This window comes from Pseudorca crassidens, chromosome 4 (genome assembly GCF_039906515.1).
Source record: "Pseudorca crassidens isolate mPseCra1 chromosome 4, mPseCra1.hap1, whole genome shotgun sequence".
NCBI lineage: Eukaryota > Metazoa > Chordata > Mammalia > Artiodactyla > Delphinidae > Pseudorca > Pseudorca crassidens.
In genome coordinates this window covers 1,996,109-2,014,919 of record NC_090299.1, presented here as the reverse complement: position 1 = coordinate 2,014,919, position 18,811 = coordinate 1,996,109, and the positions used below count along the sequence as shown (strand labels likewise).

General features: G+C 48.1%; 1 protein-coding gene across 11 annotated transcripts in view; it reads right to left on the bottom strand.

Annotated features, from left to right (window-relative positions):
- The window catches only part of ADD1 (adducin 1), a 76,488-nt gene that overhangs the window by 7,122 nt on the left and 50,555 nt on the right, over window positions 1–18,811 (bottom strand). For 4 of the 11 annotated variants that reach the window (XM_067734915.1, XM_067734921.1, XM_067734922.1 and 1 more), the window contains exons 5-13: window positions 16,562–16,642; window positions 16,168–16,317; window positions 13,965–14,108; window positions 13,762–13,860; window positions 12,632–12,808; window positions 8,070–8,414; window positions 5,416–5,517; window positions 4,651–4,740; window positions 3,842–3,934 (exon numbers count right to left, since the gene is read on the bottom strand). In XM_067734915.1, the coding sequence (XP_067591016.1) occupies window positions 3,842–3,934; window positions 4,651–4,740; window positions 5,416–5,517; window positions 8,070–8,414; window positions 12,632–12,808; window positions 13,762–13,860; window positions 13,965–14,108; window positions 16,168–16,317; window positions 16,562–16,642 (1,281 nt within the window). The remainder of the gene's footprint in view (window positions 1–3,841; window positions 3,935–4,650; window positions 4,741–5,415; window positions 5,518–8,069; window positions 8,415–12,631; window positions 12,809–13,761; window positions 13,861–13,964; window positions 14,109–16,167; window positions 16,318–16,561; window positions 16,643–18,811) is intronic. The other 7 variants (XM_067734917.1, XM_067734923.1, XM_067734918.1 and 4 more) reach the window with 4 other exon arrangements.

The following is an 18,811-nucleotide window of genomic DNA, read 5'->3' as shown; positions in this document are numbered from 1 at the left end:
GGTAACAGAATGTCACAAAACGCCAGCACTTGTCTGAGGAATTTGGAAAAGTGTAAGAATGTATACAAAAGAAAAAAGAAAGCTTAAGCAAGGCGAAGCACACAGGTGGCCCGGCCCTCGAGGAGGAGGCCAACGCAGCCAGGCCGCACAGGCAGGGAGCAGCGGGCAGCCCTCGGGCCTACGCCCGCCCACCCTCGCCTGCCCAGCACAGCTCGGTGCCCCGCAGCCCGCCAGCTTGGCCCCCACACCCTCTGGGGCTCAGTTTTGAGAAAGTTAACCAGAACCCAAGCACGTGCCCGTTACTTAATGAGAACTCCTGAAAGCCAGTGAAAACGGGAGAACCCACAATCATTTCGATGCCGGGCCTGGCCCGGCAGCGCTCTCCTCGGTGGGCGAACCCCAGAGGGAGAGGGCGTGCCAGCGACGTGCACGAGAGACAGGGCCAGGCCGAGTCCCAGGAAATTCAGCCCACCGGCCAACTGCTCCCCTGGGAACCTGGGCTGAGCAGTCACTGTCCAGCGACACGGACCCCAGGGGAGAGAAGGAAAAGGCTGAAGTCCGCAGCCTGTGCTCAGAGGAGCCTCGAGATCGGAAGTCAGCTGCCTAGATGGGGAGGGGGCTCCTTCTGAGCGGGCCCGACCCCAGGTCGACCGGCTTTTCCTTCAGAAGTAGCCCAGCCTCCCCGGACAGGCATCGGATCCTCGTCTGCCACGAGTTAGCTCTGTGGCCTAAGACAAGCGCCTTCCTGTCCATGGGCCTGTTTTACAGGCCTCAAGAGGGGCCTGCCGGGCTGACCACAGCTAAGACGTGCTGAGCACTAACATTCTAGGATCTACGGCAACTAGGGAACTGCGTTTGCATCCTGGTATCACCGCCAGTAAAATGAGATGGAGATTCGAGCTTTCAGAGAAATGTTTACATCACTTAAATCAAATGTTCAGTCAACTGCCACGGAGATGCCCTGTGGTCAAGCAAGGTCCTTTCTGTCTGGAACACCTGGCCCTCGAGGTGCAGCATGGCCGGCTCCTGCCCCCACCAGCAGGGAGCTCCCTCCTCCAGATTCCTCAGCCGAGGGCCGAGCTGCCTTCCAGACCAGCTCTTAACAGATACAGGGACACAGGGACCCTGCTATTTGGAGGGAAGGAGACACAGATACGCTTGAGATGCAGAGGGACGCAGGCCCGCTGTGGAGCAATCGAGGCCGAGAAACCAGGACGCGCAGCGGCTGCTCCCGCCAGCAGGCCCCGCGGAGACTCTCGCTGCTGCCGTCACTTGGAGCCACCACCACGGGCTCTAAGCAGGACAGACGCCCAGCAACTACGTCTGCCCCGACTGACACCACCTGTGTGGGATAACAGCTCCAGCTCCGAAGCTGTGCAAACCTGGTCTAGTGCCCTGACCTCTCTGAGCATCAGGTTTTCACCTGTAAAACCTACTCAGGTTTGAATTTACACTCCAGGTGCCGGGCCACACACACACTAGATGCTCAACACCAAGTGCACCGGGCGAGTCCACAAGCTGGGCCGCAGGCCTCCTTGCATTTCTACCATGCGGCAGGCGGCTGCAGGCACACGCACCAACAGGGACGCTTACGCTACACAAATCGCACAAGAGTTCTCCCCCGCGCTGGACAACTTTCGGCGTAGACTTTCCCACCCTGGTCTCTAACGACTCGATTCAGTCGTGATGAGGTCCAGAGGGCTGCATGCTGGCTTGTGCGGCACTGGAGCCAAGCGCGCCTGCAGCAGGGCTCAGCGTTCCTTTCAGAACCGGAGTGTCGGGGTGTGGCTGGCGACGCACTGCCCCTCCTCCGTCAGAAGACACCCCCTGCCCTGTGTGAACAGCTATCACCATGAGGGAGAGATGGAGGCAAAGCAAAGTCCTTCCAGAAAAGCCCCAACTTCCCGAGTCCCAAACACCTGTTCCTCAAGTTCTCCAACGGGCAGCAAGTATCCATACACTTGCCTTACCGGGAAGAGGACGCGTTTAGGACATTAACAAGCCCAGTCCTTCCCTGGTCGAGTTAGAACTCAACTCGCCAGCAAGCAGTGCCATCTTCCAGGAGTAACGCCATCTGCACTTGAGGTCCACACGAAAGGACGTGGACACAGACCCAGCCCAGGACGCTGGTGGAGTCAAAGCACACTCTCACCGCTGGAGGGAGACACCCGCCGCGGGAAGAAGACCAAGGCTGCGAACGCGAGCGCCAGGAGGATGGGGGAGGAAAACCAGGGACAGAAGCCTGTGTCTGGGGATGTCGACATCCCCCCAGCTGGGAGCAGTCTCCTCGGCTAACCTCACCGGACACGGCACTCACAGCGGCACGCCGCTCAGATCTGCTGCGGGGAGGACGCCGCAATCCCCACGAGTCTCACTCCCACAGACTCTCAACTTCCCAGCCAGGCGTGAGGGGGGCCCTACGTACACCTCTTCGGGAAGCGGTCGCAGGTGACTGTGACGCGCCCCCAAATCCGAACACCACTCGGCAGAGCGAGAGCCAGACTGTAACTGGAGCCACGAGAGCTCCCTCCAGTGCAGCTCCCCGGCCCACCCTGCATACAGCCCTCACAGCAGCACGCAGAAACCACCAAGTGCAGTGTAATGCCGGAGAGACTGCACAGCAATGGCTAGGAATTTGGCTCGAGCCCACAAAGCTGGAGGTGGTTTGGGGCTTTCACAGTAAGCACCCTGGGGTCATGGACTCAACACACTTGGACGCATCTGAGAGAAAGAATTATGAACTAACAAGATCACAACAGCTTCTGGTCCAAAGGAGCAACATGAGAAACAAGCACCAGGGGTAAGAAGCCATCTTTCTCCCCTGCTCTGAGCAGTTCCTCTAAGAATGGCAGCTGGAAGTACTCTCTAAGGACAAGGAAAAATGGGGCCCACTGAATTAATATATAAATGTGCAAGAAAATTTTATCAGCAGGGCTTCCAGACAGGAATGTAGGATCATTAGTGCAAATCTGATTTCTCTGGCAATGGGAACATTGATAAAATCATATTTGCCTCTCACTGGGGGTGTATTAATCGAAAGAGACCCTGAAAATTCCCTTTGAACACAGGGTACACACCACTAAGACACTCAGCCACGTGGGCAGCCACTCTGGCTCTGCACATCAGCAGCCTGAGTGTGTAGAGGGTTTCCTTCCACCTGGGCAAGTTACACCAGATACGTTTTCCACCTACTGTACATGTCAGGCACCCACGTACATAGAGAAATTACAATTCTGGGTTTCAAATTTTCATAAGTATTTCTTCCCCCTTGCAACATTTAAAACAATCTAGGTTTTTATTATTTTCTATTTTTTTAAGGTAAAAATACATTTCCTCAACCAGGGCTGGCAAAGACTGTCCTGTTTCATTTCCCATCCCTCTGAAACGACGTCTTTCAATCCTACATCCTCTGACTGCCACGCTCATTTCACCCGCGGTCACAGCTGAGAAGCGAAGGCGGTAGGTCTCGCGGGGGAGCTGACACGCTCGTGGCCCACCCGTGAGCCTTCTGCAGTTGGCACCTTGGAAAAGGCAAGCTCCTCAATCCCCAAAGCATGCACCAGCCAAAGTCACATGCAGAACTTCAGAAACATCCCTAAGGTCAGCCATTTCTCAGCACAACATAAAAATGCTAAAAATTGTAAAAATAACCTCATACAAAATGCTGTATTTAAAGAAGCAGAACAGAACCTTTTGGACGATCTCACAAATAACTGAGAGATCCGTTTAAAGCTCCTGCGGTACCTAAGACAATACCTAGCGAGAGCAACGGGTGGGGGCGGGGGGGGGGGGTAAAGAGCAGGGTGTACCGACAGGTAGCTGAGGACGGGGCGGTGAGTACCTTTCTAAAAGAGACAGACTTAGCGGGACTAAAGGTCTGCTCTGTACGCTCGAGCCCTTCGATTGTTTCCGTACAGTCAGAGAGGGGCGCGTCCTGCAACAGTAAACTGAGTCGTCAGAGCCCACCAGGCCCGGCTGTGGAACATCAACGAGAGCACAGGATGGAGCCAGCTGAGAGCATGCAGCGGGACAGCCGTCCACAGCGATGCAGTGGTGATGGCGGTGCAACGTGCAAACACGGGCCACAGAACCAGGACCACAGCTGGCCAACGTCAGAAAATGCAACAACAATCACCAACCCCGGTGAGTCATGTTTAAAACATTCGGTGGCAACTTCATTTTCAGAGATAACTACTTACACAATTATCTTCAATGTGCCATGAGGTACAATCCTTTTACAGAAATGCGTGTAAATGTGGACCACATTTACAGGAACCCTCTGCACTTTTCCCCAAGCAGCACTTTGTTGTGGACAGCAATCTATACAAGAACCAAAGTCCACGACACCCACCCTCTTCCAGCGTTGTACACAGTTCACCGCTAACACCGGGCGAACCCAGGCCCTGAGCCAGGCATGCACGATGTGGAGCTGGGCTGGAGGGGGACACGGCCCTGGGCATGCTTATGCTTGGTCTACCACTCAAGGAAAAGTGGCTGGGTTACTTCTTATCATGAAGACTTTGAACAAAGAAAACTGGTTGCCTAGGACACTTACCTCATAGTCATTCTCTCCCAGCTTAAGAATAATTTTGGAGCAGGCAGTCATTAGAGCCACCACCCACTACCGTCAGAGACATTCTGAGCTCTCACCTGGACGAGGCTCCTGTCCATCACTACACCACACAACACCTGGGACTGGGGGCCCGCGGTCTTAATGTCCTGTAGGTTCTGCTCTCGAATCTGAGGATGGCAAGAAGGGAAACACACATCAACAGTACAGAGAAACCTCGCTGTGGCTGAAAGTCACCGTTTGTGCTCTTGGGCCCCCAGCACAAGCTGCTATTCTGTTCTGCCCTGCACCCCAGTGGGTCCTGCGTGACCACCGTGCCCGCTTAACGGTGCTGGTCCAGCCCGATTAGTAATTCATGGGTCTGAGGAGATGGAGGGCCCCTTCCAGATGACTTCGGCAGGCACAGACCTCACTGAACTCACTAACTTGAGGGGAGGCACCCCCTGTGTGCCCATCTTTTAGTGACACTGTGAACACTGGTGGATCTCATGTTCCAATATACCAAACGTTCTAACTCTTCAAATGAACCCTGCAAGGCAGGGGGCAAAGGCTGTTCTTGCCAGGAACAGGCTCTGCACCTTCAATTCTGCCCTGCTATGTGAGCAGGTGCTGGTTCAACAACGAGGGCCAAAGCGTCTGCTGCTCACGCACTGCCACTGCACTTCGTCAGCACGGCAGCAAAGCAGTGTGAAGGGAGGACCTCGGCAGTCACGTGGTGGCAGCAGAGGTCCTCCTGGAGCTACACCCTCTCCCCCTGCAGCCGCAGGCCTCCTGCCCCACCCAGGGCTGCCTCCTCCCGCACACATGTCAGCTTCCACCGATTGCTGGTGGCAGTCAGTGCACACCTTGTTCCTCATCTCCTGGACCTCTTTTGGGTTGGTGTTCAGTGGGACGAACAGGTTGGGGACGGCAGAGGCGGGAGTCCTGTGTCCATCCTCTTTAGTCCACTGTAATAGCAAGGACAGTTGAAAAGTCAGAATCGTGACAACAGTAAGTGACACCACAGCATCCAGTCTGTCCAACTCCTCTCACATCTGGTCATGCACCGAACTTCACAGAGAGTGAACCAATGACCACACCGCCTGGGTCACTGCAGTGGCTGGAAACCAGTAATGCTGGAAGCCAGAGCTGTGACTGACTGGCAAGTGCCAGCCAGAGTGCCCAGCTGACATCTAGGGCGCGACACGGGCTGACGACAGAGCTATGCCCCATGACTCCCTCGGACAAGCCGTGGGGGACCCTTCAGAGCACACTGGTTCACCACTCTGAGAGTCCTCAACACCAAAGCCAGCTGGAAGCATGAGATGACAGGGTCATGAGAAGCGGTGTGATGCTGCTGTCCAGGTGAGGGGAGACTCTGTGCGGTGAGGCAAGAGTGGGCATCACCAAAGTTTTGCATTAAAATAAACTACCGCACCAGAATGTACTGTTTGCGTAGCTATTTCAACCCAAGAAGATTACTGTGTGAAGACTTATACAGCAGCTACCTGCGGAGGAGTTTGGTGATGTCAACACTTTATATAATTAATACTTTTGAGTGTTACAAAGGTGTCCCAAACGAACTTAAAGCGCTCATGGGCCCTTCCTGGAAGGCTGTTTTAGACGCCAGTGCGCGTTACACCAGCATGCTGCACCTTTCACGCGTACTGTTTTCGGACCTCCAGCCAAGTATGAGATTTTTAATCAAATTCTAATTCTTAGGCATGAGTAGGCACTGAACACTAAAACAAGCCCATCGTAGAGAGCAAATGTTATGCCTTTCAGAATATTTTCAAGAGGCAATAAGATAGCCATAAACCGAGACTTTAAAGAAAGCAGCAAAACCGTCCAATGCTGGGCCGCTGTGAAGGCAGCGTGGGATGGGCATGAGCTGCGAGATACTCACTGACGCTTTATCTCCTCAGATAGAAATAACTCCAGCTTCTTATTAAAAATAATTTTTAGTTAAAACATTAAAACAACAACCTCAGAAACTTGAACAAGTTTGAAAACTTAAGAATAATTATTATAAATTAATATACCAACCTGAAAACAGCGCATGGAATTCTTATTACTCCAGAACAGTAAGAAACAAATTTAGAAGTTGAACAAAGTCTCCCCTTCAATGCACACAGTGACTAAAATACCTAAAGCAATTTAATATTTTTTTCAAGCTAATAGTAAATAAGGCTCAAAGCTGCTGCTACACATACACTTTGGAAAAATTCATCACAGCAATTCAGCACTACATATGTATGTGGTCAGCAGAAGTTGTTTTTAGGCCCACTCCCTTTAACAAGTGAAATAAGTTACAAACTAAACAAATAAAATGAAAAAAGAAAATAAGGGACAGAGGGAGAGAGAGAGGAAGTGGGTGAGAGGGAGCAGGAAAGGGGAGACGGGCTCAAACACCGACCGACCCCGGCCATATTCACGCAGAGTGTCTGCCACGTGACACATTTCCTTAGGAGCACAGAGGCTGTCTCAACAACTGTGCATCAGGAAAACACCAGAACCACCTGGGGAAGACAGAACTTATTTCTTTTAAATAAACCTATAAAGCAAAAGCACTGTTACAAGGGAAACAGGAAGGCCCGCTTTGCTTACTTGGTGTCCTGTTTCAGCACAACTAGGCTGATCTCTCCTCAACTCCTATGGAACTAATCATGCAGAGACACGTGCGTCCCAGCCTCCGTCTCTTCACAAGAGGCTCCACTGAGGGCCTCTCCTACTCTGATGCAGGGGCCAGTGGCCTGTCCAGGTCTAGCGCTGCCCAGGGACGTCTGAGCACCAGACGGCAAAGTAGCGTTCAGGGCAGCGTTACTCCTGACACGAAGCTCGCCTCAGCGCCTGTCGCTGGTGCCTGCGGATAGCCTGGCTGCACTTGGGTCATGCCACACCCAGCAGGAGTCAGAAGACTCTCCACTATGGCCGTCTACTCACATGCAACAGTCCATGCAGAAAGTAGCTGGCTGAGAGCGTTCGGAGGCTTTGGGACAGCAAACAGGGGAGGAGGCTAACGAGAAAGGACGAGGGTCAGCTGAGAAGATGCCCACGAGCCACGAGGGAAAACTGCTTAAGAAAACACTAAGACTTTAAAGAACAGACTTAAGTTAGTGACTTAATGAAACAGCTGAGTTTACGACATTAAAGTAAGAGGTTATGCTTCACCCATCTTTTTGTCCTGAAGTATTAAAGAGTCTTCAAATACAATTTGAACTGAATGACAGCTCCTACTTTTAGGTTAATCCATGTAAGTTATGTAGCATTTTTGCTGTGTACGGAGTTAGGTAATGCTGGAATGACTGCAGAGGAACAACATATCTTAAGCAGTTTCAAGCAGACAGTATTACTTGAATTATATCTGATGCGAAAGTGGGTCTGGGTTCAGGCTAAGGAAGGTTACTGGGGAAGGCTCGCCTAGCCCCGGGTCAGAGGGCCAGGTTCCCAAAGCCTCCGAAGCCCCAGCTGCCAGACGTGCTCTACATCATCTAACTATGAACAGTAAGTAGGCACAGACCAAGCAGTTGGTAATACAGCTTGGCACGCAGACACCGGACGAGAGAGACTGCAGCAAGGGTTTCACGTGATCGTGTGTAATGTTCGTCCACACCTTAGTCTTCGACTTGGGACTGCTTCCGTTCTGCCCTTCCTCAGAAGCATCGTCACCCCGGCCAGAGTTCAGCCATCTTGTCTTCTCTCGTTGCTGCTTCTGAAAACTGTGTCTGAGAGGAGAGCAAGTGCCCGAATCACCGTCACTCGCAAAGGGGTAACCTGTGACACTGGCAGGAACCTCCACGTCGCTGTATTTTTTAGATTTCTCTCTCAGAGCAGGGTATCGATAAGGGTAGCCAGTTCTGTAACCCTAGGGGCCAGAGAGAGAGACACAGTCAATATTTCAGATCTGAAAACAAGAGTTTCACTTTGGAAAATCGTGTGGAAATATCTACAAAAGCTGACTATATGCACACCCTATGTACATGCACGCCCAGGAGAAACGCAAATATGTTCACCAAAAGACAGGTATGAAAATGCTAACAGCGGCACTATTCCCAAAGCCCCAAGTAGAAAAACCCGAAGTCCATCAACAGTAGAATGGATGAACGGTGGTGTATTCACATAGCAGAGCATGACACGGCAATGAGAATATTACTAGGACAAAATGTGGGTGAATCTTCACAAATACGGTATTGAGTGAAAGAAACCAAATGTGAGAGAATATACTGTATGATTCCATTTATAAAAAGTAAAAAAGAGGCAAAACCAATCTTTGCTGTTAGAAGGATGCATAGCAGTCACCCTTGGGATGGGGTAAGAGACTCAAAGGGGGATACGAGGTTCTGAGGTGCTGGTATTGTTTTCTGATATGGGTGCTGGTTACACAGTGTGTTCAGTTTTTAAAAATAAACTGAACACTTAAACAGGTACTCTCTCCTATTCATATACATATATATATATGTATATGTATATATATATATATATATCAACAAAGAGTTAAAATTTAAAAGACCAGGGTTTACTTGCTGCTGGTTATAGTATAAGTTATATTAATCAGCCTACTTAACATTTTTTTTTAACCTGTTAAGTCACAGTGAAAATCTTTCAGGAAGACCAAACAAGTACACCTCATGACAACTGGTACCTGGAGAAATTACTTTACTTCTGAACATAACAATATCTGCATTAACCTTCAACCCTGTTTCACGACCATTTGCTGTGCTTTAAAACACCTGCCCGACTAATTCCCGCCTCTGTAACGGCACTGAGCCCACCGTGCTGACCCACCTGCGTGCTAATAGCCCACAGACAGCATCTCCAAGGCAAGGATGATGTCTCACTCATCCTTCCTCTCCAGAGCTGAGCATTCAGAAGCTGTGACGGACAGACATTACAGTGGCCCCCCAAAGGCCCCCACCTCCTGTAAAGCCCTTCCCCTTCAGTGTGAGGGGAACCAGCGACCTGCTTCAAACCAGCAGAACTGGGCAAAGGTGATGGGATATGTTACATAAGAGTGTAGCACCCGTCTTGAGAAAGTCTCTCTGCCCATCGCTGGCTCTGAAGAAGCAAGCTGCCATGACTCCTGAGCTGTAAGGACATGAATTCTGCCCATGATGTGAGGAGTTTGGAATTGGATCCTCCACCAGTAGAGCCTTCTGATGAGAACCCAGCCCAGGCCAACACCCTGACTGCAGCCTTGTGAGACCCTAAGCCAAGGACCGAGCTCAGCTGTGCCTGGACTCCTGACCCATAGTTTCATACCTCGACCAGGTCACTTATGGCAGCTTCACAATGAATGACAAGAGAATTAAGATTTGAAAGGATTACACAGGGCTAGTCACGTAGGATGAGTCAGTGGCGGCGCTCTGCTTGCCAAGTACTGTAGAAGCATTCCTCTCAATTCGGGAGTTCTCCCCCTCTGGGTGATTGCCCTCTATGGGGGGTCACCACCTTTATTACCAATCATTCCCTTAATACATTCAAAAAAGGGTGGTAATAACCCCTGAATGGAGTTGGTTGTTGTTTTGTTTACTCTTGTTTCGTAACTACCCTCAGGAAGACAGGTAAATGTCTGCACTGGCAACTTCTCCATTTATGAACATGCTTTGCTGAAGAATAATAAAAGATAACCACTCAGCTATAAAGACAATCTTCAGAAAAATACAGTTCTTATTAACTGAAGTGTCCTCTTGCTGAGAGAGCTGGGACTCTTGAGTAATCTTCATGACTTCAGAATAAACCATCCAGGACATCACAAAATTTTATTCTGAGGGGGGATGGGCTTTTTCTTTATTCTTTTCCTTTAAATGCCAAACCAAAATCAGAAGCAATACTCAGCCCTCAGACCTCCTATATGGCTTATAGTTAAAAATATGGATTCATCCCTTCTTTGAGAAGCTGGAATGATATCCTGATCGGGAAACAAACTAGCATTTCTTCTGACTTTCTATGTCAGAAATGTTCATGGACTTTATATGACCTACTCCTTATAGTGTGAGAACCCTCAACTATTCTCTACCCTACTCAATTATTAGCAAACACATACAGTTGATCAGAATGTTAAATTAAAACAGGGACTAGCATCAGTGACCGCCATCCAACTTTACTTCTTATAAACCACACAGCCTTCTAATGTCAGAAATAACCTGTGCATGTTAAGCGCACTGAATAAAACACCCTTCCTGTCATCTCGCTTATTAATCTTTCATCCTTTATATTCCTCCCCTATCAAACTGGAGTCACTAATTTTAATTCTCTCTCTCTCCACCTTCCAGAATGTACTGAGTGCACAAGATGTGGCAGGCTGGTGTTCCTGATTTTTATTCCTCCCTCCCGCTCCCCGCCTTTTAGGTATAAGCGCAGTGAACGTCAAAGTATTTGCTAAGAGGACAGAAGAAGGGCCAGTAAGCCTGCGTCACCCCAGCGTTCCTCACCTTGCCGGGCCCCTTGGGGTATCGGACTCCGGATACAGATGCCTCAGCGATCACCACCCACTCTCAAACCTTCTCCGGGTGTGACCTCCCTGAGACTGCACTGTCCTGGCCTGCCTCTTTCAGCGTCTCGGTGGGCTTTCTTCCTCTTGGCTGCTTCCCTGGAAGCAGTCCCGGCTCACGCGCCCCCTCCGCCCTGCAGCTGCCTTCGTGCTCCGTCAGTGCACACGTCACAGGTGCCGGACTGCATCCGGGACTTGTTTGTCCATCTCCCTGACTAGGCCATGAACTCCCTGAGGGCAGGAACTGTGTCCTGGTCACGGCTACAGGCTCAAGACTAGGTGGTCAGTTAATGCAACCCACTTACTGAGCAAATGAATGCAGAAGTTATGGGAGGTTCACCCCTCCCCCACTGATCAAATCTACTCCTGTGACCATCACTTCTAGGCAGTTAACTCCCAGCTCTCCCTTTCCAGCAATGAACATTCTCCTAAGTCCAAAGAATTTCAGTGAGAAGAACCCTCTGAGGACACTTAGCATACCCTGAATCAGATCCATGAATTCTTTTTCTTCCAAGATCTTCCTGAAGCCACCCATCCCACCCGTGACCTGGTCCAATTGTGGCGACTTTCTTAATGTGAAGCTGGCAACATGCCCTTCCAGTGTCTTCTCTGTCCCACATGCCCACGACAGGTCTTTTTTTCCTCCAGCACCTAACATCATGTGGCAGTAGGAGACTCTCTTGAATCCTATTGAAGAGGTATGACACTGCAGCAGGAAAAGGGCCCCATCACAGAGTCATTTGTCTTTTAATGTGATTGCTTCGACCCTAAGTGCCTTGTTGTGAATATTTAGAGAACTTGGCGAGATCAGAGATGGACCTAAAAGACATGACCCTGTCGTGCTGCCATGTCTCCAGCCGTGCCCTCACCTCTGCTACGGATGCTTTCCTTCCCCCAACTCAGCCTGTCATGCTTCTACCTCTTCTTTGAGGTCCTTCTCAAGTGCCACCCTCTACATAAATTTCCTCCCTGATCCTTGCAAAAGGATGACATCCCTCACTGCAGCCACCTAACAGACCACATCCTGCCATGTACTATTAGAACGTTCTTATTATGCTAAAAGCCCCGCAGCCATGCTCCTGTACCACGTTGGGCTCCACGTCCCCGCAGGAAGCAGCAGAGGGTCTCCCATGCAATAAATTGGCAGCAAAGTGTGTGGAACACAGCAGTCAGGCCCCGAATAGCTAGAATTTACTGTTAAAACAAAAACAAGACACTCGGCTGACTGATTTAGAAAGTCCCCTCGACAGCTTGCTTGCGGGATGACGGGTACAGGGCTGACCCTGCTACTCGAGGAGTTACTCATCCAGCAGAGCAGAGCATTCTCTGTGCTCCTGACCCCACACAGTCCAAACAAGATTACCTTTAAAAAACAAAAGGAGACAAGAAACCCTCACCTGTATATTCCATCGTAGTTTAGCTTAGAAGTTAAATTGCCCTGGTGCTTCTTCATGACTTGAGGGTGAAAGCATTCTGATGAATGAATGCATGAAGACAGCAATTTCACAATACTATTTCACTCACTATGAAAACACTAACATTTGTGCTGCTGGGATGAGCGCTGTATCATCAAGTGGTGGCAACATTCTTACCAGATTATCCAGCATCCGCATGAGCGCTTCAAACTCCTGCTCACCAATCTGCCACTTGGGAGGCGATCCGCTGCCCTCCCCTGCCGGGGACCCGGGGGAACGGGATTTGGCCTTGTACTTCCCAGGATCCAGGAGGACTAAATTGTCTGGCCCTCCCGCACTGGCCAGAGTTCGAACCTTTTCCAAAACAAGCAAACACTACAGTTGGAGTTCCTTGCTGATCAACGGGGTCAGATGCCCATGAAAGATCACTTCAACAGAAATGTAGGTTTCAAAAGAAACCAAATCATTATAAGAATAAAAAATGTGAGACAGACACTGATAGACAAATCACAAGGTAATCTTCAGAAGGTTTTCTTTAGCATGAAAAAATATTGGGCACTCATACTAGAAGGACAAAAGGGAAGACAAAGCCCTCCCAAGGCCATATGAAGGGGACTGGGGGCTGCATCACCACACAGACACAAGCCAGAGTGACAGTGAGGAACGCACATAGGGGCCGAGCAGACTCAGCATAAGCAGAGCCCACTGCTGTGAGACTGTGGGCACATCTCTACACCCTGCACCCATTTTTTCAAAAAGAGTGTGTGGAGTTCAAATGAAATGACATGTAGTTAACATAAATAAAGCACCTGATAGCAGGGCTGGCATATGCTAGTACTCCATCAATGGCAGTCACTTATGTATTTGAAAAATTAAAAGTTAGAAATGAAAAGCCCAATAATCATTTGCCAACTTAAATCAGTGAAATGGCATTTTCCCTGGTCATCTTCCAAATCCATGAGCTCATCTTTAGCAAAGAAATCGCTCACAGACTCACTGCTGCAAAACAAGTATCAAAAATCTATGGGAGGGCTTCCCTGGTGGCGCAGTGGTTGAGAGTCCGCCTGCCGATGCAGGGGACACGGGTTCGTGCCCCGGTCCGGGAGGATCCCGCATGCCGCGGAGCGGCTGGGCCTGTGAGCCATGGCCGCTGAGCCTGCGCGTCCGGAGCCTGTGCTCCGCAACGGGAGAGGCCACAGCAGTGAGAGGCCCGCGTACCGCAAAAAAAAAAAAAAAAAAAGAAAATCTATGGGAACCCCACAAACACCTAAGTATACTATAGACCAAACGGAACGGCCACCACCTACCTGGATCTCACATGCAACCACAAGGTTATGGATGTAATAGAAGGCCTCCTCAACACTCTCTCCAACGGATACAAGCCCGTGATTCCGGAGAATAAGAACCTAAAGGGAGGAAACAGGAAAGCTCTATGGACCTAGGCAAGAAGACAGATAACGTTTTTCTTCTTTCCTCTGTAATTTAAATACCAGATTAGATGCCTACTGACCTTGCTTTTAGGCCCCAAATTTTTCTGAATTAAAACTTTTTCTTCCTCATCAACCAGAATCCCGTGATAATCATGATAAGCCACTTCTCCAAGGGAAAGTGCCTCTGGGGAGATTGGCAAGAGGCCACATTTCATCGCAGAGACCTAGAGAACAAGCAGCACCATCAACGAAGACGAATCAGGAGCTCCACTGACGACACGGCAAATGCTTTCCTCAAAAACGTAATGGGGGGAACATATTTTACTCTGTTCTCCTTTCAGAAATGAATGAACCCATGAATTTAAGATAAACCTTACTTCTGGGGCTCACCACCAATCTATTTTTAAAAATCAAAGCCACCACTGTCAAGGAAGGCCTCAAAAGAAATTCCACATATTTCTGGATTTCTCCCACACTGACTGTAAACACCAAGTGAGCTCAGATTTAATAAGATGAGTCCTGGATCTACTGCAAGGAGAGACAATGGCTTCCTCTGAATGAGTCACAACATTGCAAAGAGGGGTTTCTGAAGAGCTTTAAGGTTTTGTGTACTTTTCATCTTAGGTTGTAGGTGAGATAGGAACACCTGAAAGTCAGATAAAAGGAGATTTATAAAGATTTAGGATATTATACTGTATAAATTCTCTACATTTATTTAAGTGAAAAATCAAAGTGTCCATATAGCTCTTTAATTTCCTTAACCTTCCCAAACTGACTTTAGAATATGCTAATTTTAAAGGTCTTCTACCTAGACTAACAGGCCCCAAAGATTTAAATAATACATATGTAAGTGTAACAATTTCTTACAGAAAAGTTAATCTAAAAAGACAATACCACAAAAAAGGCAGTACCATATTTAATTCCTTTCACAATATCAGCCTTTCTATAAGAAGTTATTTCCTTACAAAGTAAAGTTACTTTGATAATTTTTAAAACAAATTACATGCTATTTGTGATAACCACAGTCTCAAAGGTACCTCTAATGGTTCTTTAAAATGCATGGATTTTTCTTTTTTTTTTGGCATGGATTTTTTGGGGTTGGAAGAGCATGCATTCTTTTAAGAAAAAATTACATCATTTGGAGAATGATATAACTAATAAAACTGATGCTGACATCAAGAACCATATCTTCAAAGTAAAACAAACAAACCAGATCCAACATTCATCCCAACAACCCAAGATCTATGATATTAAAACATCAAGACAGAGTGAAATTCAGTATTACTTAATCAATGAGGTCATCTGTCAAACAAATAAGCCCAGGAAGTCATTAAAGTATAAAACTGGTGATAAAAAAGACAATTCTAGACAGTTCTTGAGTGCTTCGCTTTCACATGACTGTGCCAACAACCAGAAAGTACACTTTCATACATACTGAGGGGTCCGAGGCTTGGTCAGGTGGCCTGTGTGCACCAGCAGGGTCCAGGCTTGGTGATCAGAATGGGGCAGGCTCCTGGCAAGCTCGGGGCTCAACGGCCAAGTCTCCTAAGAGTCTGCAGCGTCTGTGCCCTCTTCCCCCTTCTTTTTTTATTTTTTGGCTGCGCCACACGGCTTGAGGGGACCTTAGTTCCCCAACCAGGGACTGAACCCGGGCCAGGGCAGTGAAAGCGCCAAGCCCTAACCACTGGACCACCAGGGAACTCCCTTCCCCGGTATTACTCTCCCCAGTCACAATCCAGCCTGGGTTTCGCTAAATCCAGGCGGATCATCTGTGGAGGCTGGCCGGTGTGTCTCTCAGCCTCAACCTCTCCATCACAGGCCTGGCGCCTTCCCCTCAGACCGTCAAGCAGGTTCAAGTCTCCTGCATCCCACAAACCCTTGCCTGAGCCCAGCGTCCCCCACTTACCACCTCACTTCACCCTCCCTCCTCTTCCCACTTCTCTTCTCAACCAAGGAGTCTCAATTCACTGTTGTCATTCTGCACTTCCCAGTCTCCCATACGCTGAAATCTCACTCCCCTCTTCAACACTGATTTTTCTAATCGTTGAGTCTTACAACATTTTCAGACTTATTACATGTTTTTCAAAATCAGATAGTAAATGGACCCCTTAAAATATATTCTTTTAAGAAAGTCAAATGTAGTGAGGAAAAAAGATTTTTCTAATCCAACAAAATGAGGTTTGTTGACTTGGTGCAACAAGAGAGGGCAATTTGGAGGAAATGTGAAGTGCCGCTCACTGAACGGCTTTAAACTTGAAGTCTCTACCAGGGCAGCGCACTCACCGCGGCCCCTGCTGGTGTGTGAACGTGCACAACGCACTTCGCGTCTGGGCGTGCAGCGTAAATGGCAGAATGTAACGTGAAGCCAGCCTGATTTACCCCTAGATTAGTACTTCCACGGTCCACTGCCTCTCCTTGTAGACTGACTTTAACCTGAAATAAGAAAGCAAAATCTTAAATATCAAGAGGATTTCATGTTATCCTAACTAGAAATTACTTAAACCAAAGTTTAAAGTGTTTATAACTAATTATAAAAGTTTTCCCCTGAGTTAATCACACAAAACATAGAGTTTTTCCTCTTTCTTGGGTTTTACATGTCTAACGAGATTAGACAGTATTTAATTACCTAACATGACCTACATATACTTGATGCCCAAGAAGAGAAGGACATTCTTACCAAACTGGATGCAGTCACTTCGCTGTAGAGAAGTCCAAAAGGTACAACGAGGAAGTGTTCCTGCTCGGAGCTCACTCTGGTCTGTGCGGAGAATTACTGAGTTAGCTCAAAAATCCTATTGAAATTATTTGCATCTCTTTCAGTCCACAGACTCACGGTTTTTTTGTGAGCATTAACTGAGCTACATAGGGTCTCACTTAAATACAGTGCCTATCACAAAGCTAAGGGGTACTGAAAGCTTTCTGTTATTATGTTGTAGTAACTTACTGGGTACATGAAGTGCATCTTGGTCACATTCATGATAATTAACTTTATAAAGAAAAAACCTTCTGGTGGCTACCAAGCCAGTATCACGTGCAAAAAGGTGACACTCCTCAAGGGTGTAATAATGAAAACCAAACCTTACTTTTTAAAAGTCAAAATGTTTTGTTTTTTTTTTAAGTACTCAAAACCTATAGGATAGTGAACAATCATAAAAATCACAAATAAGAGAGCGTTCTTCCTTTCTGCCTGACCAAAAGTCTCTACACATCACATCCTTACTCCCCTGGTATCTTTCTTCCTTCCACAATATAGTTTTCTTTCAACAATACAGATTTGTCACATATGATGGATATGTGCTAGATGCCAGTCATGTAGTGCGGGGTCGGGGGGAGTCCTGCCCTCACAAAAATTTAGTCTAATTTTTATCAATGTAATGATTTGGGGATAGACTCAAAAGACTTCCCAAAGCTATTAGGACGGAACACATTTACTACTGGGCTAAGAATTCTAACTAGGGTCAGGTAGGTGGAATTCAATGTTTGTTGAAAAGGCCTTATGCTGTTTAGTCCAACTTCCTAACCAGCACAGTGACTTCTATAGTGGCCCAAAAGAAACACACACGGGGCGGAGGGGTGTCTGCTTGGACAGTGCAGTGATGCCCTCACACGGCCGGCCTCGTTCCTTCATTCAGCAAATAGTCCCGGAGGCCTTCTGCACCTGGAGGCTAGGGTACAGCAGTAAACAAACAGAAGCTGGAGAGGCCTAATCATTAAACACTCTCTCTTACACTGAACAGAAATCTGTCTGTGGTGTGCAACACAGAACGAGGTCTACCTCTGCCCTAAACTGTAGTTTAGTCCTGGGACATCTGAAACTATCCCATCTCCTCCATGTCACCTTCACGCGAAACTCACTGGATTTCCTCAGCACACTAGAATGCGGACCCACAGTCATATAAGACCTGAGTTAGAACCCAGAACTGTCTATGTTGCTCTGGGGACCCTGGGCTCCTGGCCTCCTCACCCATGAAGTGGGGATGAAAGGGGCTTGTGCTCACAATAAAGCTTTCAATAAATGGCATCTCTTAACTATTACACTACTGCAGTATTATTAATGGTGGTAGGAAAGCCATCTCTACAATATCCATTCTCTATAAATCTCTACTACTAGGTCTCTACTCCTTTTTAGTTGTTTCAAAAATGCTGGGAATTCCCTGGCAGTCCAGTGGTTAGGACTCCACACTTTCACTACCGAGGGGCCAGAAATATTTGGGCCTTTCCATAATTTTGGGCCTTTCCCCCAAATATTTTCCCATTAATTTTAAGTTAGCCAGGTTTTTTAACGCTGAAGTCAGTTCTTTTATTTTATAAAAGATGTTGATCTTTCTAACTATCTAAATCAAAACTATGCAAATTCCCCAATTCCCAAACTGGGTCAAAACAAAACTTAAACAAGGAATTACTGTGTATTTATTGGCTGGGATGAAGAAAAATAAGGTTGGAAACAGGGAAAAATTAAACGTCAGATATTTTTAATTTCATTTATTTATTTTTTTGGCTGCGCTGGGTCTTCGTTGCAGCGCGTGGGCTTTCTCTAGTTGCGGCGAGCGGGAGCTACTCTTTGTTGTGGTGCGCGGGCTTCTCATTGCAGCGGCTTCTCTTTTTGCAGAGCACGGGCTCTAGGTGCGCAGATTTCAGCTACTGCAGCACGCAGGCTCAGTAGTTGCGGCATATGGGTCCTAGAGTGCACGGGCCTCAGTAGTTGCGGCGCATAGGCTCTTAGAGCGCAGGCTCAGTAGCTGTGGCACGCGGGCTCAATAGTTGTGGCTCACAGGCTCTTAGAGCACAGGCTCAGTAGTTGTGGTGCATGGGCTTAGCTGCTCTGTGGCATGTGGGATCTTCCCAGACCAGGGATCGAACCAGTGTTCCCTGCACTGGCAGGCAGATTCTTAACCACTGTGCCACAAGGGAAGTCCCAAGTCAGATA